The 26166-nt window shown below is 49.0% G+C and overlaps 4 protein-coding genes and 1 long non-coding RNA gene across 8 annotated transcripts; 2 read left to right on the plus strand and 3 right to left on the minus strand.

Moving 5' to 3' along the window:
- Window positions 1–346: 346 nt before the first annotated feature.
- Window positions 347–2377, minus strand: GABARAP (GABA type A receptor-associated protein). Its single transcript, XM_069483285.1, has 4 exons — window positions 2204–2377; window positions 1553–1631; window positions 1294–1412; window positions 347–852 (listed from the first exon to the last, which is right to left on the minus strand). The coding sequence occupies exons 1-4, from the start codon at window positions 2291–2293 to the stop codon at window positions 787–789; spliced, it is 354 nt and encodes a 117-aa protein (XP_069339386.1). The 5' UTR covers window positions 2294–2377; the 3' UTR covers window positions 347–786.
- Window positions 2378–3050: 673 nt separating this feature from the next.
- Window positions 3051–9415, minus strand: CTDNEP1 (CTD nuclear envelope phosphatase 1). Of its 2 annotated transcripts, XM_069481979.1 has the most exons (9): window positions 8973–9415; window positions 6284–6350; window positions 6068–6186; window positions 5778–5849; window positions 5249–5365; window positions 5008–5119; window positions 4509–4593; window positions 4136–4192; window positions 3051–3902 (listed from the first exon to the last, which is right to left on the minus strand). In XM_069481979.1, coding segments are annotated over exons 1-9 (732 nt in total). In that variant the 5' UTR covers window positions 9075–9415; the 3' UTR covers window positions 3051–3901. The 2 variants fall into 2 exon arrangements, with proteins under 2 accessions (XP_069338080.1, XP_069338079.1); XM_069481978.1 differs by having other exon boundaries at window positions 3051–4192.
- A 29-nt stretch (window positions 9416–9444) lies between these two features.
- On the plus strand, window positions 9445–16099 carry ELP5 (elongator acetyltransferase complex subunit 5). 2 transcript variants are annotated; one of them, XM_069481975.1, is made up of 9 exons: window positions 9445–9853; window positions 10199–10368; window positions 10528–10588; window positions 10677–10757; window positions 12786–13006; window positions 14193–14374; window positions 14898–14993; window positions 15124–15224; window positions 15757–16099. In XM_069481975.1, exons 2-9 carry the CDS (start codon window positions 10215–10217, stop codon window positions 15869–15871), a joined length of 1011 nt encoding a protein of 336 aa, XP_069338076.1. In that variant the 5' UTR covers window positions 9445–9853; window positions 10199–10214; the 3' UTR covers window positions 15872–16099. The 2 variants fall into 2 exon arrangements, with proteins under 2 accessions (XP_069338076.1, XP_069338077.1); XM_069481976.1 differs by lacking the exons at window positions 9445–9853; window positions 10677–10757 and having other exon boundaries at window positions 10043–10368.
- A 175-nt stretch (window positions 16100–16274) lies between these two features.
- Window positions 16275–18464, minus strand: CLDN7 (claudin 7). 2 transcript variants are annotated; one of them, XM_069483286.1, is made up of 4 exons: window positions 18066–18464; window positions 17063–17227; window positions 16861–16945; window positions 16275–16753 (listed from the first exon to the last, which is right to left on the minus strand). In XM_069483286.1, the coding sequence occupies exons 1-4, from the start codon at window positions 18286–18288 to the stop codon at window positions 16591–16593; spliced, it is 636 nt and encodes a 211-aa protein (XP_069339387.1). In that variant the 5' UTR covers window positions 18289–18464; the 3' UTR covers window positions 16275–16590. The 2 variants fall into 2 exon arrangements, with proteins under 2 accessions (XP_069339387.1, XP_069339388.1); XM_069483287.1 differs by lacking the exon at window positions 16861–16945.
- Window positions 17507–19456, plus strand: LOC138392491 (uncharacterized). The gene is made up of 3 exons (XR_011234932.1): window positions 17507–17601; window positions 18459–18705; window positions 19063–19456. It is a non-coding gene; the product is annotated as an uncharacterized lncRNA (long non-coding RNA).
- The last annotated feature ends 6710 nt before the right edge of the window (window positions 19457–26166 follow it).

A 26166-nucleotide genomic window follows, 5' to 3' on the forward strand; every position in this document is an offset into this window, starting at 1 on the left:
TGTGAGCAAGGCAGACGCCACGGCACTCTAGCATGGGCAACAGAGTGAGACACTGTCTCAAAAAAAAAAAAAAAAAAAAGAGTGAGACCCTGACTCAAATAAATAAATAAATCAAGAAATAAATAATAAAATTTCATGAAACGATACTCAGAATGTTCCATTCCATCACAAAATCACCTCTTTTATAGAGACGGGGACAAGCCCAACATAAATAGAATAAACCAAAATATACTTCTATCCCTTCAACCTGTACCTATTCCCCCTCTTTCCCCACCACTGAAGCCCATGACACCTCCACGAAACTAAAAAACAAAAGGGTGAGGGGGCAACATAAGGCAAAATTCAGTTCAGCTTGGTGGTTTCCTCTTTATTGATGTGCCTCCTACCTTCCCCCACAATTTCAGTCCCTTCCAACTACCCCCATAAAAGAAGGTAGTGAAAGGAAGGGATTGCTGGGGTGCCGAGCCCCTAGGGCAGTTAGAAAGGGAACAGAAACCAAAACAATCACTGGATGTGACTGAGATTGACAATCAAAAAGTCTAAAGCAGAATGGGAAAGTGGGCAGAGAAAGGGGAAGAAAGGAGAAAGGAGAGGTACAAGAGGCCATCTCCTCCATTACCCCTCCTGCTAAGAGGAGCCGGAGAGAATGCCTTAAACATTAAGAAGTGCAGGTCCTGAAGAAAAGAGGTGGTGTTTCAGCCTGGAGGAGGAGGAGGAGGTCAGGGAAGAGGAGCCAACTCTCTCTTTGTAGAATGAGAACCCCCCCACACCTCAGGGGCAGCAGCTTCACAGACCGTAGACACTTTCATCACTGTAGGCAATGTATAGAAAGAAGTCTTCTTCATGGTGTTCCTGGGGTGAAAGCAGAAAATGGTGTTCAGGCAACCAGGCTTCAGTTACTTGAACCAACCACCAGCCAGACACATTCTTCAAAAACTAATTTTGAAGACCCCCAAAACCAACGCCTGACTCCCTCACTGACTCCATGCGCGAGCAACCAAGCAGTATCATTCGTACAGCAACCCTGAGCAAAAGATCTCAAAGTGTTCTCTGCTGCCTTGGAAAGGGGAGGACGACTAGGGGGAGTACTGATCAGAACGGTTCCTCCAGTTCGCTGTTCTCTTCACTTCTCTCTACTCCCAATGTTCTATTTAAACCCCCAACCCAGAACTATCATGAAATTTTAAGACAAGCTAGCCAGCTAGTCCAAGAACTGCTGACCTAAGACTTTCTTTTCCTCAAGATCTTCCAAGACTCCTCTCCAAAGCCTCCACTACTTCCTAGTTGCCATACCTGGTATAGCTGACCCATCGTGGCACTGGTAGGTGGAATGACATTGTTGACAAAGAAGAACAAGGCATCCTCAGCTCGGAGATGAATTCGCTTCCGGATCAGGAAGTAGAACTGACCAACTGCCAAAGATACAAGGTACAAGAAAGTCACAGAGATCATAAATTCCTTCAAAAGAACAGCTGCTAGGTGGAGCCTCCTCCCACAGAGATTGTATTCCCACCCACAGAAAGCAAACCTGGGTCTTGGGTCGGGTTCCCACCTGTAAGATCCGAAGGCACCAGGTATTTCTTTTTGTCCAGGTCTCCTATTCGAGCTTTGGGAGCCTTTTCTACTATCACCTGATAAAGGAAAAATGAAAATTAGGAAACATAAGGAATACAACCCTGCAGCTCCACCTGTCAAGAATTCAAGCAACAATATTCCTAGTACCTAAATCTACCCCAGACTAATTTCTCTTTGTCTCTGCACACGCGGTACAGCAGAGTGTCAGAGATCCTGACCCCATTGACTGTAGCAACCTAAATAAATATCCAGGATCAATCCCTGAATAGGGCGCCATAAAAACAACTCTCTTAATCAAAGGTGACTTGTCTGGGCCAACTAGAGCTTCAACCTCGAAATCCTAGCTAACCACGGGGGATGACCATGTGAAGCTCAGGCTGTCAAACTCCCTAGGGCCTCCACTCACACGAATGCCAAGGTTTCTCTCTCCTGTCCACATCCCCTCATCCTCCGCTCTATCGCTACCCCACTCCTTTCACCCCCGGTCCCAGGGACAGCAGTTTCAGGCTCGCTACCAAGCCCACCACAGCCGGCAGCCTGATCCCCGCGCAGCCAGTCCCGGACCCAAACCCAGGCTGTGGCGTCAGCGTCAGCGTCCCGAGTCCTCGGCCCTGGCTACTGTCCTCACCGGGACCCGGTCCGGGTATTTCTTTCGGATCTTCTCGCCCTCAGAGCGGCGCTTCTCGAACGGATGCTCCTCTTTATACACGAACTTCATCCTCCCGGGAACCGGGCTGGACCGGGCTGGGCTGCGGGAACCCGGCGGGGGGGGGGGGGGGCCGGGACGGGGGGCGGTGGCGACGCCGGCGACGCGCGGGCGGATTCAGCGGAGCGATCCACGAATTTGCGCCACTTCCCTATTCACTAACCCCGCTCCCGGCCATCGGGGGCACCCCAACTTGTTAAGATACGCCTCTAGCCCAGCGTTAGTAACGCTGCTAGCGTAGCACCACCCACTGACCGCCCCTCTCACGCCATCGGCGTAATCGCTTTGGCATCAATTTGTGAGCTACGCAAGCGACGTAGCAAAGGTGGCTGGCCTTTGCTATTGTCGAAAATAACTGAAAACCCATTTTCCAACCTTCCGCCCCACACCCACGAACCTGGGAATGAAAAGAAGTAAGAGGTGGTAATCATAATATGACTTGGTTCTCCAAGTTTTTTTCAGAAATAACGAAGAAGAGCAGAGACAATTACAAGATTAGCTATTCACGAAACGTGTTGCTACGCTGAAGGCGGCCGTTGACACCAAAACAAAATAGTACCCAAGTGGCTGAGACTGTCTCCAGAAATAAGAGGTCAAAAAGGAAACAGATGTTTGGAGAGACGTATAGAACGCTAAGTTCCAGGAGGAGTGGACCAATAGTGACTGCAGAGGAGGTCCGAAAGGTAGGAACTACGCCAGTGCGGAGGAACACTTTCAGGATGTGTATGGTCGAATCATGTGATCTCAGAGGAGGGCGGAGCGTCACGTGGCGGGTGCAAAGATGTAGAGCCGGCTTCGAGAAGGAAGAGGAGGGCGCTGGAGAGGTGGAGCCCACGGGGCGAGAGCTCGGAGGGAGGCCGGCCCCGCCCGAACACTGGCGGTCGTGGGCACCAGCCGCTTGGGGGCAGCGCCCGCTTAACCTGTCCACGTCAGTCTTGCAGGCCAAGCCCGGTCTTTCTCCAACTATATGCCCTTTGGGCGTCCAGGTTTTTCTTTTCATGTTTCTGTAGCCCATGGCTCTCTAAAGGCGTCCTTCCACTCCCCACCGGGGCGCCCATCCCGCCACTCAGCCCTTCCCGCCAAAGCATCTGGTGTAGACTTTCGCTACTCCATTCCCATACTCAGCCTCACCTTTCCCCTTACCCCTTGGGTCCAACAGCAGTCTCTTCCACCTCTGCTTAGGGGACAGGGTGGATATGAACAAAGTCCCCTCCCTTCATTTCCCAAAACCCCAGAGAAGGATCTAGGGCAGCTTTGGTTTCAAAGTTATAATGCATGGTTTAAAAGAGAGGAAAGGAAAAAAAGAGAGAAAGCTGGTTACAGGTCTGAGGAAATCTAGGGAGAGAAAAAAAGAGGGAAACTAAGGGGAGACAAATTTGGGGAAAGTCCAGTGGCCCAAAATCCCAGTCTCCCACCCACAGCCCAGACCTTGGAGCAGGAGTGAAGAATTGGATCAGTTTTGTACAAGAGTTTTTAAAAAATCAAATCACAACAAAGCTGACTTGGCTTCTCTTTGAACCTCCCGGATCATCATCGTCCGTCTGTCTCTCTCTCTGGCCAGTCCTGCCTCTCCACCACAGACACTGTTCCGGCTCTCCTAGACCTCCGCCTGTGTCCCAGTCTGGGGTTTCCATGGAGTGTGAACACGAAGTTAGAGTGAGGCTGCTTCAGAGTCCGGCCCACGTGTCCATCCAGACTCCAAATGGAGTGCAGGGCTCCCAGGGCAGAGAGGGTGGGAGGGGCAGACCCTGCCCAGGCAGTCCTCACATTGGACAGGGCATCAGTCGGCATCCCAAGGACTCGCCCTCCCTTTCCCCCCCACCCCAACTCAGGTGGAGGGGGGGCAGCTGTCACCAGAGCCTATGTTGGTGAAGGTTTCGGCTCAGCACAGAACGTACATCAGCGGTGAACCTGGAATGACAGTAACTTGCGTTGGTAGAGTACCTCATAGTTGCCATCCTCACAACACTAGTGTAAGACGGCATCACTGGAGATGTGGGGCTGATACTATCTCCATTTTCACATTGATGAGAAAGGTTCAATGTCCCCAAAACCCAATAGCTAAAAATGATGAGCTCTGGAGCAAAAAGACCTGGGTCCAAATGCTAAATTCTTAAGGGAGAGAGGTAAGTAAATAAAACAGGACAAACTTTGTTTATTCCCTTTTGGGATCCCCCACCTCCTCCTTTCCTCAGAAAGCCAAGTGTCTAGAGCCCACTTCCCTTACCTGAGGGCATCCAGCATCGGGAGCAGGTTGAGAAGGGCTGTGTCACTGGGGTCACTGAACCAGGATTTGATGGGGATGGCATTGTCTAGAGTGTGTGAAAATGCAGATGAAAAGAAACAAAGGATTTAAGAGACACTAAATGTTTTTATATACCTCCCCCTACCTGAAGTTAACCTCAGTAAAACCTTCCTGATTTATCCTCCAAAATAAAATTAAATTTTAATCACCAGATCTAGTATTAATGTGAGGCTTCTAGTCAAATCTATTGCCATTGTGCCTCAATTGAAAAAAATTTGATGTAAGAAATCTGATTTGTGAAATGGACACATGGGGGTGTCTCATCTGAAATAGAGAACTTGCATTTGGACCTATAATAAACCAGCAAATTCCAGCTCTCAAAGACCAAGGCCCAGGCTGTCTGCCTCCTAGTTCCCTGCAATCAAAATACCTTCTCAGAACCACGTTCTGGTTCTGCCAGACTCACCACCTTCCCCCATACCTGGATGGCTCCTGTAAGCCCCAGGGGAGTTATCCAGGATCACAATGCTGGAGAGGTCACTGTGGACCACAGAGAGGTCCTTGATGTAGCTGCCCAACTCCAAAGTGCAGTGCTGGAAGGCAGGGGATAATCAAATATGCCTCCCCCATACCCCCTCCAAGGCAATTGCCCCAAACCCAGATCCCTCCCTGGTGGTCTACCTCCCGGGCTTCACTCTTAGACCTGTATTCTAGCCCCTTACTTGTCTGTAGTATCTCCTCTTGAGAATGCTTCTGCTATTGTCCAGTTTATCTGCCACAGCAGAGCCATAGATCTCCATGCTTGCTGTAAACACAACCAGCTCATACCACTGGCTCACCTGAAATAGATTGGAGAAGAGGGAAATGTCATGTATCATGATCATTCATTTAACCATACAGTTCTTTCACTAGGACGCCAGCCTAGTCCTTCAAGCCTTCCATCAACATCAGTGTCTCTGGAGATGCAAAATTCTGAACCACCCCCACCCCCCCAAAACCTCCAAACTCAGTTTCTGAGGCATCCTATACCCTTAAGATTCAGAGATACAAGAAAAAAACAGAAAGATGCCTATGGCTTACATCAGCACAACAAATCAACCCCAACTACTGAAAGCCATTCCCCTACCACCCTACAGCCTCCCCTCTCCAAAACTGCTTTTACCCATTTCTTCTTATCCCTTCCTCCAAATCCCCTAAATTCCCAGAGCCCCAAAACCATCACAGAGCTCCCTTTAGCTCCTGCAAACTTACCACTTCTAAGAAGAAATCCACATGGGGCCTCTTATGTACAAAAAACCGGACAGGATGTTTGTCTATTACCACCTACAAAGGAACAAGGATCGTCTAGGGGAAGTCCTGAGTGCCACAACACAGGCCTAGAGGACACCCCAGCCAACCCTACCACCACCACCTGCTTCCCTCCTTCAGGCTGACACTGGTACCAGGGGATGAGGACCAGATGCTCTGGGACCAGAAAAGTGAGTCCAGGGCTGGGCACAGTAACAGATGTAACCATGTCATCACTCCCCACTCCCACACACCTTGAGGATGAAGTCAGGAGGCGTTCCAGGCCGGACTGTGGGCCTCAGGACCCCATCATGGTGAGAGTGAATAAGTGTCTCATCCAGATCCAGCACCAAGATCTTCCTCTTTACCTGGGCTGAACCACAATGGGAAGGGATAACACCGACTGACCTCCGGCCCAGAGCTGAAACCCTACCTCACTTTAAAGGAGTATTCCCAGCCAGCATACTCACCTAGCCGATTCCGGGACACAGGAGATAAGGGAAGGATATCGTATCGAACAGTTTGGTACTGAATTACCTAAGAATAGCAAAAGAGGTGATGAGAACTCTTGACAAGGATATCTTCCCCAGTAACAGTAAGAGGTAGCATATGTTGAACATTTACCATATGTACTGTGTTTGTGATTTAGGATTATTTAATCCTCAAAACAACCCTAATAATATTATCCCTGTTTTAAGGATGAAGAAACCAGGGCTTGGAGGGGTTAAATACTTTGCCTGAGGCCACACAGCTACGAATTATCTTATTTTTCTCCCCAATTAGAATGAAAATGCCACAAAAACCCGGATTTTTGTCTCAATCATGGCTGTATTCCCAGTGCTTAGAACACTGTAGCAAGGGTAGTCAGTTAACGTTAGTAGAATCGATGCAGTGGTGGAGCCAGGATTGTACCCATGCAGTCCAACCCAGGAACCTGCCCTCCTAACCGTGATACGATCCTGCTATGCTGAACAAAGAAACACATGAGCCCCCCACCTTCACCCCAAGGATTCTTTGTGGCAAATTCCATCATCTCACATTGGGAACTGAGAGCCTCAGATTCCTTAGTAGACTGGGTAGGTGGAGAGGAGGTCCTTGGATTCCTCATGGGAACAGAGAATGAGGGAATCCAAAGGTTGTCAGGTCAGCTAAGTTCCTCTGGCTGGGGGCCACCAGACCTATTTTAACCAGCCACCTGTCCACATCTCTCACCCCTAGCCAAGTCACAAGTTACAGAGAACCTCAGTCCTCTGAACAGCCTCCTTATCCTGGTACCTAGGGCAAGGCAGAGAACACTGGAAAGCCCCACCTGCCAAGCTGACTGACGGCATGCAGAGGGCCAGAGTGAGTAAGGGCTGTGAGTGAAAGGTGAAGAAGGGACAAGGACGTCATCATCTCAGCCTTCCAGCTCTGCTTCTCCAACCTTTCTCTAGAGGCTCCTATTTCCTAATACTCAGATCTCCCCATGCAAAGCCTGGCAATTCCCTCCTCTGCTCTTTCCTTCGAAGGCACAGACAAAGGCTCTTCAGTCCATCCCCAGGCCCCACAGCATACAAGAACCAGGCTCCCCGCTTGCAAATCAAGGGGCCCTCTCCCCCTAATCCCAAGGCATCCGCCAGTGTTTTCTCCCTGGGCCCTGTTGAGGGCCGAAACAGCTCGGGTGTCCTGCCCTGCTATCTCGGGTTGCATATGCTGGGCATGTAGGGAATGCTCCAAGCATCTGCCAGAAAGGGGGTGGGGGAAGAAACCAGATTGGAAAGGGAGGACAAAAAGGCTACGTGGTCAGTGCTGCCCAAAGGAGAGTAATTTTGGAGGTAACTAACCTCTCGATGGGCTGGAGCACCACTCTCTCCACCCAGAATACTGATGTGTTAGGGAGAGAAGGTCAGACAGAGAAGATGGCAGTCAACTCATAAAGAAAACCCAAGGAGCTAGCCGCAAACATATCTCAGCACCTCTGACCCCAAATTTTTCTTGGCTCCTAGCTCTTGTCACAGGGGAGTAGCCCTGCCTACAACAGCAACCATCCTGAACAGTCCTAACCCTAAATCAGGAAGTGGAAGTAGATTGGTTAAAAAAAAAAAAGAGGCCAGGCCCATTCCCCCAAATCAGTTAAGTCAACCACTACTAACACCAGGGCTTTTTGGAAATTCCCTTGACTTATGCTGCCCCTACCTGGTTTTATTCTTTCAAATTTTACTGGGGTATTCCAAAGAGTACAGACTGAGAATCTCTGTACCCCAGCTCACTAAATTCTCTCTAGACTCCTTTAGAAGATTCTCCCCAGTGGTGATGAGAACACAAGGGCACATTCATTAAAATGATGTTAGCTTAAGACGCTCTGACCTTGGAGAAAAGCTATGGGGGAGGGAACCCAGAGATGCTTGGGTACATCCAAAGTCTCCACTCCCCTCAGTATCCCATATAATGCTAGGGTCTCCTGGAGAACAAGTGTGCCCTCAGATTCAAGCCTTACAACTGACCAGCGCTGTCTTCTGACAGGGACACCCAAACTTTAACTCGATCCCTCCTACAACTAAAGAAGCCCATCATAAAAGCATCATCTTTAGTCTCAGGGTCTCAATAAATCCAGATACCTACACTCAGACTATGATGTAAGTTTTCAAAGCCTTTTTGGGGGAATACCCTTAATGGAAACTGCAGGGGTTTCTCCTCACCCAGGCCTTTTAAGTTCCCATCCTTGTTTGTCACATACGCCCTCCCACCTACCTCCGCCCTTACACATAAGCTTGTCTCTCCCTGGTTATGAGACCAAACACACACACAGGTTCTAATAGAAGGGTCTTTCACAAGCTCACATCAACTGATCTGGCTGCCATCAAACAGGTGTTCCCCGCGTCTCGGTTTCTTTAGCAACAACTCCAGCTTTCTTTAAGAGCGCCCCACCCACCACCCTAGCCCCCAAGAGTTGCCAAATCCTGTCCCATCTAGGCCCATCAAAACCCCTCAGGTCTCGGTTGTTATTACAAGGGTCTCCTTCCTCCCCACCCCACGCCCAGCTTATGGTGCCCCAATTCTCCAGTAGGAAAAGCCCCCGGATTCCCTTCCTAGGCCCAAACATAGGCTTGACACTTTATGAAAACCCGTGAGCACCGCGGACAGAGGTCCCCACCACCGCTAGCGCCCACCCAGGCTCACCGTGCGGATCTGCCTCCGCAAAAGGTAAATGAAGAAGCTCCAGAGCTTGGCGGCGAAGGCCACGAACGTGCGCAGCCCCAGCAGACACTGCGTCCGCATCATCCCGATGACCCCGGCACCGCCGGCCCCGGGGCCCCCGCGGCCCAGCTCCGCCAGCCCCCCGGGGGCAGCCCCCCGCCGCCGGGAGGGGGAACGGGGGCCCCGAGTGGCAGGAGAGGCTGCAGAAAGGGGCACGGAGCGGGCGGCTCAGAAAGCCACCCCTGACGAGGGAAAAGCCCAGCGGAACGGGGAGCTGGGGGACAGGCGTGGGCAGCCCGCGGGGGCCCACATGGGCGGGGAGTGGCACCGACGGCTTAGCGAAGGTTGCCGGCCGAGATAGGTCGGGCTAGGAAGGGGTCCTAGGAGACCCGGAGGGAAGGGGATGGATAATTGGGGGAGGGGGCTGTGGGGGAGGGGGTTAGGGAGAAGGGAAGAAGGGAGGGGGAGGGGAAGGGGAAAAGCGGAGAGTGGCTCGCTGCGCAGGCGCGCTAGGGGGCTGCTCGCGGAAAAGGGGCGGGCAGGGGTAGCGGCGCGCGAAGGGCCTCGGCAGAGAACGGGCCTGCTAAGCGAAGGAGCGGAGAAGGAGGGGGAGGGGGAGCCAAGGGGGCGGAGTGCTGGGCCGGAGCGGCCTCCCCCTCCCCGAGCTCGAAGGTCCTTTAGCTGCTGGGGAGCGGGACTGCAGCTTCTGCAGCTGGGTTTCCCACTCTGACAGGCGCCATTTTACTGCCCAGAGGGCTCCCTCCTTCTGTCTTCCCCCCTCCTCTTCCTCTCTGACACTACTTCCGGTGGTGACGTGTATTCGCTTCACCCGGACTAATGTTCCCCCTATTCGGTCTATGGGGGTAGGGATAAGCAAAGCGGAGAAGGCTCCGAACAAGGCTGCAATATCGCGCACGCGCTGAAGGTGGCTGCGGGGCGGGGCCTGGGACTAAGCAGGCCCCGCCTCGAACGGCGTGGACGGGGCTGGGTAAACGTCACTTGCCCTTGTGGTGCATACTCGGCGGGGGGGTTCCTCGTGGGGCCTCCTCCCCCCGCCATTGACAACTGCCCCAACGGCTCTTCCCGCCCCAGTGGCAATGACTATGTAGACCGCGGGTATGGTGCCTACGAATGTGCGCTAGGGCTTGGGAGGGTACCCTCCGCTAAGTCCTCCTGGGACTACTGAATGTAATCACTTCTCAATCCAGGCTATGTTAGCTCTTAATGGTGGGAGGAATCATCAATGCCCCGCCCCTTTTATCAGGAAGGGGAGGGCAGTGGGCCATGACGCCATCAGGGGGCGCCCGAGGGGAGACCGGACACAAGTCGGAGATGTTGGACTCGCTCTTGGGCCTGGGCGGCCTGATGCTGCTTCGGGGTGAGAGCCGGCGGCACAGGGGGTTCTGGGCCTGGCTCAGGGGGCGGGAGAGGAGAGGAAGGGCCATGGGTCACAGGCCAGGGTTGGAAGTCGCGGTGGGTTCGTGAAGGCGGAAACCCCACTGCTCTCAACGCTTTATCCTTCCCTCGCTCTCTCCAGATTCCCTAGAGTGGGAAGGGCGCAGTCTCTTGAAGGCGCTGATCAAGAAATCTGCACTGAGGTGAGTATCCCTCAGCGTCTCCCGTTTCTACTCTGGAAAGGGAGCTTGTGCCGCACTCTTGGACCCTCCCCTCTCGTCTCTGCCTCAGTGGGGAGCAAGTCCACATCCTGGGCTGTGAAGTGAGCGAAGAAGAGTTTCGTGAAGGTTTCGACTCCGATATCAACAACCGGTAAGTCCAGATTGGAAGATATTTCATTAGATGTGGGACTTCTGTTGCTAAGGCGCTTCCTTTACAGCAACAAGCGCAAAACCTGCTATGTAGTAGCAGCTATTTAAATATTCATTGAAGGAACGGGTATGGATTTTTCAGAAGGCAAGAATTAGTAAGAGGAATGGAGGAGAGGTATTTGGGGAATCCAGAACAGAGATCATAGAAGTTGTATCTGATTGTAAATGGTCTTAACAGAGCATGAAAAGGAGTTTAGATTGTTGTCCTAAAGGCAGTGGGGAGTCATTTGAAAATTTGGGAGGAGAGTGATAGCACCATACCCATTAGAAACACTAATCCATTGACCACAGTATAGAGTAAGGATTGGAAGATGGCAGCCTGGAGACAGGGGCACCATGTGGGAAGGCTAATGCAGCAATCCATTAATGCATGTTTACTCATTAGGTGTATACATATTCTGAGCACCGGTTGTAAACCAGGTGCTGTGCTAGACACTGGAGAAACAACAGTGAATGAGACAGACCTGTTCTCTGCCCTAATGAGTCTTAGAAAATAATGGTAGGAAGTGACAGAGGCCTGGCTTAACACAGTAGCAGTAAGGGTGGAGAGTTTAGAACTAATGTAAAATGACCTTAGTGGGTAAAATTCCCAGGACTTATTGACTGATGTGAGATAGAAGAAAGTATCCAGGTGTGCCTGGTCAGGAGAGATTAAGAACCATTAGTAGGCCTGGCACCGTGGCTCATGCCTGTAATCCCAGCACTTTGGGAGGCCAAAGCAGGAGGATCGCTTGAGGCCAGGAGTTCGAGACCAGCCTGGGCAACATAGGGAGACCCTGTCTACAAAAAATTTAAAAATTAGTTGGTGGTGGTGCACACCTGTAGTCCTAGCTACTCGGGAGGCTGAGGTGGTAGGATCACTTGAGCCCAGGAGTTACAAGTTTACAGTGAGCTTATGATCACACCACTGCACTCCAGCCTGGATGACAAAGCAAGACTCTGTCTCCAAAAAAAGAAAAGAACCATTAGTAGAATGCTTTTCTGCTTCCTAGACTGGACAGCTCAGAGGATAATGGTAGTAAACATGTATCCGTTGAGCTCTAATTTTATATTAGCCATTGTTGTGACAAGAGGTGGTGCTTTATGACAAGTTCTGCTACCATGGAGCTTTCCCAGGATTTCTAGCCCACGTCACTCTCCCTTTTCTGAGCTGAGTTATGTTTTTCTGTAGTTAGTACTCCATAACTTAATTCTTGACTTTCTCTGAACTGTTCTTTTTTTTTTTTTTTGAGACAGAGTCTCACTCTGTTGCCCAGGCTAGAGTGCTGTGGCGTCAAGCTCACAGCAACCTCAAACTCCTGGGCTTAAGCAATCCTTCTGCCTCAGCCTCCCGAGTAGCTGGGACTATAGGCATGTGCCACCATGCCCGGCTAATCTTTCTATACATATTTTTAGCTGTCCATATAATTTCTTTCTATTTTTAGTAGAGACGGGGTCTCACTCTTGCTCAGGCTGGTCTCGAACTCCTGACCTCGAGCGATCCTCCTGCCTTGGCCTCCCAGAGTGCTGGGATTACAGGCGTGAGCCACTGCGCCCGGCCTAAGCTGTTCTATAGGCAGGAATCATGTCTCATGTCTTCTACTTTCTCTTTATTAATCCAAAGAATGATATACTTTACGTACTCTTCAGGAAATATTTGATAATGGTGATAAGCTAACATTTTTCAACCATTTAGTACGTGTCAAGCACTATGCTAAATGCCTAGAGGTTGGCATCTCCATTTCACAAATGAAGAAACAGTCTTAGAGAGATTAAGTAATTTCTCAGGTGACCTGGGGCAAGTAGCAAAGCCAAGCTTGGAGTTCAGGCTGTCTATTCTCAATCAGTATATTCTCTCAGCAATTATCCTTCACTAATATTTAGAATAGTAGTGAAAATTAAGAAAACAGAGCGACAAAGATCAGAGGATGAAGTTTGAGATTGATTGGGAAGGGGCAATATTATGTTTTCTCCTATTTTCCCTTTGCAGTCTGGTTTACCATGACTTCTTCAGAGACCCTCTCAACTGGTCAAAAACTGGGGAGGCCCTTCCTGGGGGACCACTGGGAGCCTTGACAGCCATGTGCAAGAGGACAGATCCTGGTCCTGTCACCATTGCTCTCGATTCACTCAGCTGGCTGTTGCTTCACCTTCCCTGCACCACACTTTGCCAGAGCCTGCATGCCCTCAGCCATCAGGACTCCTGCCCTGGTGAGACCCCTCCTTCGTTGCTTCCCCTCATACATATGCCCCTGCCAAGAAATGGGTCCCATTTACTTTTCACCCTAAGGAGAAACATCAGGGGTCTCCAGTCAGACCTTCTTCCATCTCTTTAACTTTATTTTCTGATTTTTTACTTCCCCATAATGCCATCTACCATTCTTTTTTTTTTTTTTCCTCCAAATCCCCTCCCCACCAAGAGATAGAATCCCACTATGTTGCCCAGGCTGGCCTCAAACTCCTATGCTGAAGCTATCCTCCTGTCTCAGCCTCCCGAGTAGTTGGGACTACAGGTACACACCATGTGCCCAGCTTTTCAAGTCCTTTTTTCTCATTCATTCATTCAACAAACATTAAATACATAGTGTAACAGGTATAATTCTAGCTAATAGAAAAATAAAGACTAACCTCATAGTTGGGTCCTTGCCTTCAGGAGTTCAAAGTTCCATAAAGGATACAGACAGGTAAACAGGCAGTTATAAGATAGTCCGATACAGGCCATGATGATATAGCAATATGCACAGGGTATCTTCAGAAGGGTACTATCTTAAAGAGCAAGGGGTCAGTCAGGCAAAGTCAGCCAGGCAGGAGCACTGGGACTAGCCCTGGAGTGCACTATGGGCACTTGAATGGGCTTTGGAGTTAAAACACACCTAGCTTTGTATTAAGGTACTTGATCTCTCAGTGTTTCTGTTTCCTCTTTAAATGGGGGAGGGCATAGTATTACGATTAAAATGTGATGTGTTTAGTGTAGTGGCTGACACTCTGAAAATGCTCCCAAAAAGGAAGGAAGGGAATCAAAGGCACTGATTGAGATCCTGGCAAGCTGCAAAAACTGCAAGTAGTTTAGTATGTGAGATATGAGGCTCAAATGTAAACAGATGCCAGACGCTAAAAGTGTTCATTCCATCCTGAAGGCTGTGAGGAGCTGCTGAAGGAGTGAAGTCAGAGTGGTGCCTTGATCAGATTTACTTTGGAATAAGAAGGTGTAATAAGGTGTGGGCTAGAAGAGGCTCAGAGCAGGGCAGTGAGATTGGCCAAGGTAAGTCAGGATTATGGTAGAGCTGTGATGGAATGTGAGCCTCTCCTTTTTCTCCTCTTCACTCTTTGCTCCCAGACCATCACCCTGAATGTTCCCTACTGTTCTTTGTGCCCTACATTTCTTGTCCCTCTCCAGGTGACAGCTCCCCAGTGGGGCAGGTACGTGTGCTGGGCTTGCTACATGAAGAGCTTCATGGCCCAGGCCCTGTGGGAGCACTGAGCAGCCTTGCTCAGACTGAGGTGACCCTGGGCGGTACAATGGGCCAGGCCTCAGCCCACATCCTCTGTCGGAGGCCTCAACAGCGCCCAACTCACCAGGTCAGGAGAAGCAACGGGGAAGAACTGGAGATCGGGGTCAGAGATGGGTGGCATGATGGGAAGAGCAATAAAAAAGCTGATGTGATTGAGTACTTCTCTGTGTTTTCTATCGTTTTTCTCATTTATTCACAGCTACCCTGTGAGGTAGATTGTTTAATTATTCCCATGTTGTGGACTGGGAAACCAGTCCAGAGAAGTTTAAATTTAAATCACTTACCCAAGGTTATAAAGTGAGTGGCAGAGACAGGATTCGAATGTTAATAGCCTAACTCAGAGTCTGTGAGCCTAACCAATGAAAGACACTGTCTTCCCAGAAATGGAAAAGGATTTTGAGAAGACTGGGGAGGGTTACTAGAGGGAAGAAGGAACAAGTCCATATGGAGGGACTTAAAGGAGGATTTAAAAAAATTGAGGGCAAGGGCTGAGAGGTGATTGGGGGCTGAGGATGTGAGGTCCTAAATTCTCTCTGGTTTGTTATCAAGATGGAAAAAACCTTTTTAACTCTCTTCTTTCTTCTCCCCAGACTCATTGGTTCTGCATCCTTCCAGACTTCAGCCTAGATCTCCAAGAGGGGCCCCCTGTAGAGTCCCAGCCTCACCCAGATCCTCGTACATCCCCGGTATCTAAGAATGCTAATGGAGCTTAGGGTCTGGCTGAAGGAGAGACAAAAATAAAAACTGCAGTGGTTGGGGGGTGGGGTTAGGGATTCCAGGGATGGGGCAGAGTGGCAGCATCCTTTGTACCTACAGGTGGACCCCACGACTCATTTGACGTTTAACCTTCATCTGTCCAAGAAAGAGAGAGAAGCCAGAGATAGCCTGACCCTGCCCTTCCAGTTCAGCTCTGAAAAGTAAGGTTGGGGCCTAGGTGCGTGGATCCCTGAGTAGAGCCCAGCATCTGGGTCACAGAGAGATGGCGACAGCAGGTTATTGATTAACCTCTCAGACTTTATAGGGGCTGAAGTCCACTTCTGGAGACAAGTCCTGGGAGTGGTTCTCTGCCCACCCACACCCTTTACAATGGCAGAGGGCCTTTATGTCTCTTTTCTCTCCATTAGACCCCTGGGTCCGAGCGTCATGGTTGTCCTCAGAGCAATCTGGGCCTGGCCTGAGCCAGACTAGACCCTTGGGAGGTGGCCCTATCTCCAGTCAACAGTGCTAGGAAGACAGGAATATATGGGTGTGGCAAAGGTTAGTTAGGCGAGGAGCAGTACAAGAGTATCTTTGTACCAAGAAAATGACGAGGAGTCGGCCTGCGGTAAAAAAAAGAAAATGACAAGGAGGCCTAAGAGCGGCTTCCTGAGGGAGAGTTACAGTCACCTGGAAGACAGTATCCAGACACTCTTTACCCACCCTCACCAGCACCAATTCTTCCCTCCTCAGACAGCAGGCTCTACTGCGCCCTGGGCCAGGCCAGGCTACCAGCCACATCTTCTATGAGCCAGATGCTTACGACGACCTAGACCAAGAAGACCCAGATGATGATCTAGATATTTGACTGGCCAGATTTGTCTAAACTAATTGGTGGGGAAGGGGGAAGACCTTGGGCCAAGAACCATTCTTCTGTTTGCATTGGCCTTACTCTGTCCCTTCCCCACCTTTGTTCCCTGTGTCTATGGAGGCTCTGCCTTGTAAGCCAGAGACCAGATAGAAAGTAAGATGAGGGCATAGGGTAAGGTAAGAGAATAGAACACCCCCCCCATGCCTAATAAAATCTTTATATTTTATTACAAAAAAAACTCTTTGGTAGCTATTTAAATAAGAGGGGTGGGTAGGAATGGATGAGGGGAGCCAAGCACCTTTGAGAGTCAGTTGTTAGGTGTTGGGGCCTGAATGACAATAACAACGAAATGGAGGCCAAGAGCAGTCTTGGATACCCCACTGGTGCTCTATTAAGTATTTTTTGAACTGAAGTAGGTGTACTTTAGATTCTAAGTTCCCTGCAAAGGTCTGAACAGGAGGAAAACAGAGGCCCTGAAGGGAAAAAAAGCCTGCTTTCCAAAACTTATTTTTTTATTACGGTACAAAAAGCACGCCCTCCCCTCTTTTTGTCTCCCCTACCCAACCCCCTAGAGAACTGTACATGGTGTGCAGGGATGAAGTGACCAGGAAGCCTTTGTCCTACACCCTGCCCACAGGCTGAGCTCTGCCCCAGGTCCTTCCAAGCATCTGGGCACACCCATAGCCTGTCAGCCTGGGACGTGGGGGCGTCCCAGCTCACACGTACTCCTTGGCAGAGTTGGACTTAGGGTAGGAGTGGGGTGCACGGTATCCAGTTTTGCTCTCACTCCTGGGACAGGAGCATGAGAGCAGTGCACCTCCCAGGATGACAAGAGCGGATCCTGCCCAGCCAATAAAGATGGCAGGGCCAAACTCGTACCTGTGGAGAGAAGGGGTTGGGGTCAGAAATCTTGGCTTGCCTTTGCCCTCCTCCGTATCCCAGGACCCCAGACCTATCCCTTGAGGAGGCAGGGCTCCCAAACTTACTTAATATTCGTGGGGATTAAAGCGTTATAAAAGTCTGTGACTATCTGATGGCCATACCAGGAGCAAGCTACCAAGGCAGCAAGACCTGGAGAGAGAATGAGGATTCTGATTTTGAGGCTCCGAAACTAGCACCTTGCCCACCCTTACTCCTCCCAGATGGGAAAGAGGGGAGTCCACGGCCCACCTTGGACCTGTGGCTCACCTGCCACGATGAAAATGATGCCTCCGCCCATGGCTATACGGGCCTTCTTCACTTTGTCATCTCCCCCGCAGCGCGTGCACTTCATGCCCATGGTGGCCACAAACATGGCCAGGAAACCCAGCACCAGGGATATCACCATTAGGGCTCGAGTGGCCTGCAGGGCCGCTGCGGGTAAGGGGAAAGGATGCCCTCATTGCTGGAAATGCAAGGAGCCCTCAGATGGCTCCAGCCGGTGCCCACCAACACTGGACCCTCCAGCCGAGCGCTGGGTTCTGCCGCCGGCCTAAAGTCCTCTGTGTCCAAGGCCCCGACCAGAGCCTGCAGGTTCCCGCCCCTCCCGACACCCCGGCCTTCCTGCTCCTGCCCCGCCCTCTGCTCAAGGATCCGCCCGGGGCGCCAGGGTTTCGATGAAACTGCCCCGGGTAGGGGGAAGGGTGAAAGGGGGCAGCGAAGAGAAGCAGAGACGGTGGCTGGAGCCTCCGCGCTGGCCGCACATCCCAGCCTGCGTCCCAGCTCTGACCCGCTATCGAGGACACGGGGTTTGTGGCTTCGGCTAATCGGCCGATAAGATTAGAAGCAGCAGGCGGCGGCCCACGTCTAGCAAACCGCACAGCTCTAAGGCTCCTCGGCCCTCGGCGTGGCCTCGCCCCGCGCCCCCTTTTGTCTGAGGGAAAAGGGCGGGAGACGTCAGAGGCCACTGCCTGCCTGGGGCGGTGGAGGAGGGTATGACCCCGGCCTCGGACTCGGTTTCCCCAGGCTTCTCCTGCGGAGGAGGAGACCTGGTTGGGGGCGGAAGAAGAGCGCAGGGGGCCGGGGTGCGGCCTCACGTGGCGCCGCCAGAACCCCGGCCCGCTGCCGCCAACCCCACCGCCCGCCCGACCACTTCCGCTTCCTCCTGCTCCCGGGCAACCCAGGGCGCCCCCCGCGGGGCCTCGGCCCTGCCCCGCACACCACCCGCCACCTCTGCCCGGGCGCGTCCGCCCCGTCGCTCCCGCGGCCTTACCCGACAGGGCGAGCACTGAGTCGTACATTTTGCAGCTCATCAGGCCCGTGCTCTGCGTGACGCAGTCCATCCACAGCCCCTTGTACATGGCCTGGGCCGTGATGATGTTGTCGCCTGCATACGAGCTCATCTGCCACTGCGGGATGGCGGTGCAGGCCACCAGGCCCACCCAGCCCACCAGAGCCATGGCAAAGCCCAGCAACTGTAGGCCCGAATTGGCCATTTCCGCCCTCAGAAAAAGACTAGGGGCGCCGGGCGGGCGACCCTACAGTAAAACAAACAAAACTTGGGGGACAGCCCCACAAAAGACAACCTGGGGCGGAGTTTTTAAGTCACCCAAAGAGACAAAAAAGTTCTTGGCCAAGTGACTGCAAATCTTCTTGTCACCCTTAGTACACACAAATCGGCCTCCCGGTGGAGCGATGGTCTCGCAGCAGAGGGAACGGGCTACGCCGGGAGGAGTGGTTCCAAACAAAAGCGGTCCCCGAAGGCCAGGCAGTTCCCTCCGGCGCTCTCGACGACCCTACCCAAACAAAAGGTGGAGGGGACGTATGGGCGCGGTCCTGGGTGCCAGCAAGTCCCAGAGAGTATCCTGGGCTGTCAGCCCGAGGCTGCGGTGCGCGGAAGAGGTTGCTCCGAGGTGAGCCGGCAGGTGCGGGCGAGCAGGTGCGGCGCACCTGAGTATATGTAGGGCGTCGGGGGCGCGGCCCCGCGGGCACCAAGAGCGCAGGAGGGGGGGCGGGGCCGGGGGGGCGGCAGAGGGTGACCTGACGTCACCGAAGGGACACTCACCTGAACCGGAAGTCGTTGCCCCCACCCCTCCTTGCCCAGGTGAGGAGGAAGAAACCTGAGCTCCAGGGTTACACCCCTACACTTGCCGGGCTTTGACCTCTGGTGGAGAGAAGGCAGTGGCTGCCCCGGAGACCCAAGCTCCGAGTCAGCCCCTCGCACTGGACTTCCTTTGGGCACAAGATGCCCCTTCCCCTCTTCCTAACAGGTGCGCCTGGGACACGGCTGAGCCTGAGCTGGGGGACTTCCCTGACCAGCCTTGGCGCCGCCCTTTCCCCTGCCGGTTTCTGCCCTAAGTGCTTTTTGTCCAGCCCTACTTTCGCCCCCACCCTCTGGCTCTTCTCCATTTTCTTCTGTCTCCTACCCTGGCCGATCCCACCTTCTGGAGTCCTGGCCAGATCCCCGAGAATCACGCCCTTCAGCAGCCTTCTTGGAGTTTCCACTCCCGGCGACACCTCCCAGCACCGCACCCTCTTACTCCTGGCCCTCCGGCTCTGCCCTCCCATAGACACCCGGTTTCTGAGCACGGCTCCCCAACAGCCCCCACCTTCCTGGCCCCCCATTCCAATCCCTGACATGACTTAATGCCTGGGCCCTTCACTTTCCACCTCCCACCTGTCAATATCCCCTCCAGCATCAAGGCTCCTTCTAGCAGAAGGAAGAAACCACACTGAGGCCAGAAGCCACGGAGGGTGGGGAGCAGGGTAAGGTCTAGGTCAGAGTCTTGGCCACACCCATCCTTCCCCTCCCTTGTAGTCTTTTCAAATTTATCCTCCACCTTCCCCACTCCCTGCCCCAGCCACTCACCCATTTCTCTTTCCCTCCCGAGCCTGGACCGAACTGTTGGTGTGAGCTCTCTCGCTCCCCTCTCCGTTCTGTTCTCCCTAACGTCTGGCTCTCCAAGGTGATTTTTGCCTCCCACCTTACCCTCGCATTCCTGCTCTCTCTCCCCAAGCCATTGCCCTGTTCTTTCTCCCAAGCATCTGTGCATCCCTCCCTCATTTTTAATCATCTCCCCTTCCTGCCTTTTCTACTTTGTAGCTTCTATTTCTCTCTCTCTCTTTTAGTTTACCCTTGTAGCCTACCTCTAGCCCCCTTGGAGCCTAGCATCGATATCAGTCTTTCTTCCATCTTCCTAACTGCATGTTACTGCCTCCCCCACCCTTTCTTGCCCAGTTTCCTCCAACCTCCTCGCACCGCTCTGGGTTCTCGTACACTCTGCTTACTCTGTCTCTCATTTCATTCTCCTCTCTCCATTTTTTACTTCCACTCTCTCGCATTTCCCATCTTTGTTCTTCCCTCTCAAACATTTCTCGTAAATCTCCTTCATTTATTCAATAAACATATTGAAGGACTTTTCAAGCTAAGCTAATTAACTTGCTTTTGTATAAAATGCAGACTTTAATGAACTGTTTGTTATTCATTTGTATTGCTGTACTTTTGGGTTAATGGTGAGTTTTTGTTCTTGTTTTCGTTTTTTAAGAGATAGGGTCTCTATGTTGTCTAGGCTGGCCACTGACTTTTCTTCTTCTTCTTTTTAATGGTGAGACTTTTTTAAAAGGTGCCTTCCAGCTCTAAAGTTCCGTTTTTCTCATTACTTAAGTATATCCAACTTCTCTCCAAGCTCACTGCCACCACCTCGAGCCAGGCCAAGGCTGAACTGCAATTGCCTGCAAACCAACCCCCCTGCTTCCACTCTTGTCCTTTTAAAGTCTGTTCTCTTGAGTGACTTCTTTTTACAAACTTAGAGCTTGTCATTTCCTGTTTAAGATCTTTCAGTGGCACTTTTATGTTCCTGCAAGTAAGTGCCACACCATGGCTTGCCTGATGTGGCACTGGCCACACTGGCCTTCCCTCTGTTCCTGAAACATACTGTGTTCCTTCCCACTGAAATGTCTTCGCACACTCCATTGTCTATGCTTGGATGCTCTTCTCCATTTTCCCTACCCACCTTCCTCTATCCAGCTAACCGACTCATCCTTCAGCTATCGCTCAAATATCACTTCTAGGAACCCTGACCTGACCACCCCACCCCAGACTGAGTCAGATCATCTGCTGAGCGCTCTCACAGCTACCAGTACTTTTCTTTCAAAGCTCTTAACATAGTTTGAAATGACTATTTATTTTGTGTCGTTATTTATTCAATGTTAGTCTTGTCACTGTACTATAAGCTCCAAGAGGGTAGAGATGTGTCAGGATTTTATCACCAGTGAATAGTTGATGAATGCATGAATTGCAAGTAAACAATATTTTCGTCCACTGTTCAACAAATATGTTTAATATGCCAGGCACTATAGTTGACCCTGGAGATACAGCAGTGAACAAAACAGATAAGGGCACTGCACTCATGTAACTTACTTTCTAGATGGAGGTAGCAGGCAACAAAAGACTAAAGCAAAATGGCACAAGTTTTGAAGGCAATAAAACGGGGTAATGTGATGAGGTTGAGTCTGCTCTAGGGTGAAGTCAGGGAGAACTTTCTGAGGAAGTGACTAATTAAATAATAAGCCAGCCACGAGGGAATCGTGTTTATAGGCAGAAGGAACAGCAAGTCCAAAGGCCCTGTGTCAATTGCCCCTTTGAGACTTGTCCTCATTAATTTAAGGCAGAATTTCTTAACCTTGACATTATTGACATTTTTTTCCCCAGAAAAGTTGCTACCTCCAACTATTGCCATTTTAGAGCAGATAATTCTTGGTTGTCCTGTGCATTATAGTATATTTAGCAGCATCCCTGACTTCTATCAATTGGATGCCAATAGAACCCTCCCCTGCACCCCAGTGTGACAAAAATGTCTCCAGACATTGCCAGCTCTCCCAGGGAGGGAAGGGGCACAGTTGGTCCCAGTGAAGAATCACTGATTTAAAGTGTGACCAGTGAGCATTATTGTGGATTTCTTTTCCTCTAGTAGCCTCGAAATAAATAGTTGGGTGCAAGGACCCAAGCAGATTGATGGTTGAAATTAATCAGGGTTGCGGGTTTGCTAAAAAGAGGGAGAAGGAATTTTAGGGTATTTGCATGAGAGTGATTATGTGTTAGCTCATGAATATAAATTGGGTAAGAACGAGAGCAAGCACAAAAAGGAGTTGGTGGATAGTGAAAAACTGGTAGGGTTTGGAGTTCTCTATGAGGTGAAAGAAGTGAAGATACATGAGTAAATGAACTGGAAGGCTAAGAGGTGATACAAGAGGTGAGTGGCTTGAATTCAATAAATTGGAAGAGGTTATTTTGAGAGATGCCCAAGGATGGGCTGGAGAGAAAGATCACTGAAGATAAGACTGAGGAGCTGGCCAGGCACGGTGGCTCAGTCCTGTAATCCTAGCACTCTGGGAGGCCAAGGCGGGAGGATCACTTGAGGTCAGGAGTTTGGGACCAGCCTGAGCAAGAGCGAGACCCCGTCTCTACTAAAAATAGAAAAATTAGCCGAGTGTGGTGGTGCATGCCTGTAGCCCCAGCTACTCGGGAGGCTGAGACAGGAGAATCACTTGAGCCCAGGAGTTTGAGGTTGCTGTGAGCTAGGCTGACACCACAGCACTCTAGCCTGGGCAACAGAGTGAGTCTCTGTCCCCCCCAAAAAAACAAAACGAACACTGAGGAACTAAGAGGTGGCAGTTAGATGGATTACCCTGATGGATTTTAACAAACATCAACAATAATGTTAGGAAAATAGTGTAAAGAGAAAGATAAATACCCAGGTGCTAAAGTTATCAGTGAATGTGGGTGAATGACCAGGCTTAAAGGCCCTAGCAACAAGAAAAGGTGGTGGATGATATAATTTGAAACATGAACTTTGAAGGAACAGGAGATTTTGAAAGATAAAGGAAGAATAATGGTCTAAATGCAGACCCTGAGGTATGTGAACTAAGACTAGGTCCTCCAGACAGGCAAGTCTCGGTAAGGTCTACGAAAGGAAAACTCAGAGAAGAGGTTGGGCATATAAGGATGATGACACATACTGGGTCCAGAGGTCACAGTGGAAGAGATTGAAAAATCAAGTCTGATTGGAAGATTGGGTCAGATTAGGGGTTATACACAATAGGGGGATGATGGATGATGATATTATGAGTTAAACAACCGGTATGGAAACCCAACCAACTTGTTTGTTTCTATGGGAAAATGTTCTGAGTTCTGAAAAACTGATACAGGAATGAACTTTGGAAACTTGTAGTATTATTTATAAAGTAACTGGTCACTGATTATTATACTGGTCAGATCAAGAAGTTATAGACCCAAGGCAGATAGAATAGTCTAGGTTCTAATTCCACTTCGTTCAGGACTTTATTCTTGGGCCTCAATTGTCTCATCTATGAAACAGGAGTGATAATATTTCTACCTGCTTAGGAAACAAGAGGCTGGGCCAGGTGATTGCCTGTGGTTGATTTTGGTGTGAATTTGGGATACAGATTTGGAAAAGGAATGAAAAGTGACCAGCTCATTTTAGAGGCTAGGGTAATCTTGATTCTGAAATTAGTTAGGGATAATACAAGAAAAATATTATAGGCCTATTTTATCTATAAATATAGATGCAAAAATCCTTAATAAAATATTATCTAACCAAATGTAAAAGTGTACTTAAAGAGTAATACATCACAAACAAGGACAGTTTATCCCAGGAATACAAGTGTTTCAATATTATAAAATCCACTAATGTTATTCACTACAATAATAGACTAAAGAAAAAACTCATATGGTTACCTCAACTGATAATTTTCAAAAGCATTCATAAGGTTCAACACCTCCTTATCATGACAACTCTTAGCAAACAAAGATTAGAAATTCTTATACTTAATGAAAAAAATGTTAGACTCGTATCTTTTATGATTGGAGAAAGGACAAAGATGTTTACATTTACCACTCTTGTTGGACAAAATCCTGGAGGTCTGGACCAATACTACAAGGAAATAAAAGAAGTAGTACAGAGATTGAAAGGGACAAAATAAAACTGGTTACTTACAGAGGATATAATCATCTACTTTGAAAACCAATAGAATCAACAGAAGGACTAGTAGAACCAGCGAGTGTTCAGCAAGTTTGCTGTATACAAAATCAATCTACAAAAAAAATCCCTAGTATTTTACTAGACCAGAAATAACCAATTAGAAAATGTAATAAAAATAAAATTCAATTTCATCAGTTACAAAAATTATAATGTTTCTAAGAATTAGCCAAGTATTCCCAAGACCTCAGTGGAAAAATATTTTTAATTCTAATAAAGGACATAGAAGATGACCTCAATAAATACAGAAATGATCCATGCTCTTGAATGTGATGACCTAATATTATGAAGATATCAAGTTCTCAGAATTATTTATAATTCACCGTTACCAATAAAAAATCCAACTGGTGTTTTGTTTTTCAACAGATCTTGCTAAGTTTACCCCCAAATTTGTATGGAGCATTAAAAGACCACCAATGTTAAGTCCACAATGAAAAGAAAGAGTAAAAAGAGGGTTTCTTGCCCCTCCAGAAATTTAAACTTGCTACAAAGTATCACGAAAATCAATTTGTGCAACAATAGACAAACACACCAATGGAACAGAATACAAACTCAGAGATAGACACTTGTGTATGTCAGAATTTGATATATGGTAAAAGTGGCTCACTAAAGAGAAAAATAAATTGGATCTCTAACATCTAAAAAAAGGATGGGCCGGGCGCGGTAGCTCACGCCTGTAATCCTAGCTCTCTGGGAGGCCGAGGTGGCGGATCGTTTGAGCTCAGAAGTTCGAGACCAGCCTGAGCAAGAGCAAGACCCCATCTCTACTAAAAATAGAAAGAAATTATATGGACAGCTAAAAATATCTATAGAAAAAATTAGCCGGGCATGGTGGTGCATGCCTGTAGTCCCAGCTACTCGGGAGGCTGAGACAGGAGGATCGCTTGAGCCCAGGAGTTTGAGGTTGCTGTGAGCTAGGCTGACGCCACGGCACTCACTCTAGCCTGGGCAACAGAGTGAGACTCTGTCTCAAAAAAAAATAAATAAATAAAAATAAAAATAAAAAAAGGATGAACTCTAGAAGAATCAAAAAAACTTAAATGTGAAAAGTAAAACTATGAAGTTACTGGAAGAAGATATAAAAGAATATCTTTGTGGTGCAGAGATGGAAAAGAACATATACAAATTTTCAAAATCACAAACCATAAGAGAGAAAAAAATGATCATTTTGATTTCACCCAAATAAAGGACTTCTCTTCAGTGAAGTTCACCAAGGAAAAATAATAGGCAGATGATAGGATGGGAGAAGATATTGCAATGTCCAATCTGACAAGAAACTGATACCATTTTTTAACAGGTCTTATCAATAAACAAGAAAAATACTCCAAGAGAAAAGAGGCAAAGAAGATAAGGAGGAAACTGCAGGCACAGTGGTGTGAGCCTGTAGTCTCAGCTTCAGGATGCTGCCCAGGGGTCCAAGTCCATCCTCAGCAACATAGTGAGACCCCCATTCCAAAATATGCGTGTGTGTGTGTGTGTGTGTGTGTGTGTGTGTGTAAGGAGGAAATTTGCCAAAGAAGAAAGCCAAAGTGCTGACAAGTGTTTAAAGGGATGTTCCAAACCATAAGTAATCAAAGAAAACTGCAGTAAGATATCATCTCTCACTTATTTTACTTACAAATATTAGAAATTCAAAAAGTTTCTCATTTATTTGATTAAAATCTCATATAGTCCATTCTGGCTAAAATTTAAAAGACTGACCATATAAGTGTTAATGGAGATGTGGATAAACTGGAACTCTTATACACTACTAGTGAGAATGTAAAATGGTACAACCACTTTGGAAAACAGTTTGGCAGTTTCATAAAAAGTGACACATACACCTATCATATAATCCAGCCATTCTACTCCTAGCTGTTTTCCAAGAGAAATGAAATCATATGTCCTTACAAAGACTTGTACATTGAATGTTCCTTGCAGCTTTATTTGTAATAGCCCCAAAGTGGAAACAACCCAAATATCCATCAACAGGTGAGTGAATAAATTGTGGTATATTCCTACAATGGAATATTACTCAGCAATAAAAAGGAGTAAACTCTTGATACATGCAACATAATAGATGAATCTCAAAATCATTATGTTAAGTGAAAGAAGCCAGAACAAAACAAGTGCATTCTGTATGATTCCCTTTACATCAAATTCTAAAAAATGCAAACTAGTCTATGATGACAGAAAGCAGATCAGTGCTATGCTTGCCTAGGGGATAAGAGAAAGGTCTGGAGGAAGGGATTACCAAGGGATACAAGGAAACTTTGGGCAATGAAAGATACATTAGTTATCTTGATTGTAGGGATAGTTACATGGGTATATGCATAT

Source organism: Eulemur rufifrons, chromosome 9, assembly GCF_041146395.1.
Source record: "Eulemur rufifrons isolate Redbay chromosome 9, OSU_ERuf_1, whole genome shotgun sequence".
NCBI lineage: Eukaryota > Metazoa > Chordata > Mammalia > Primates > Lemuridae > Eulemur > Eulemur rufifrons.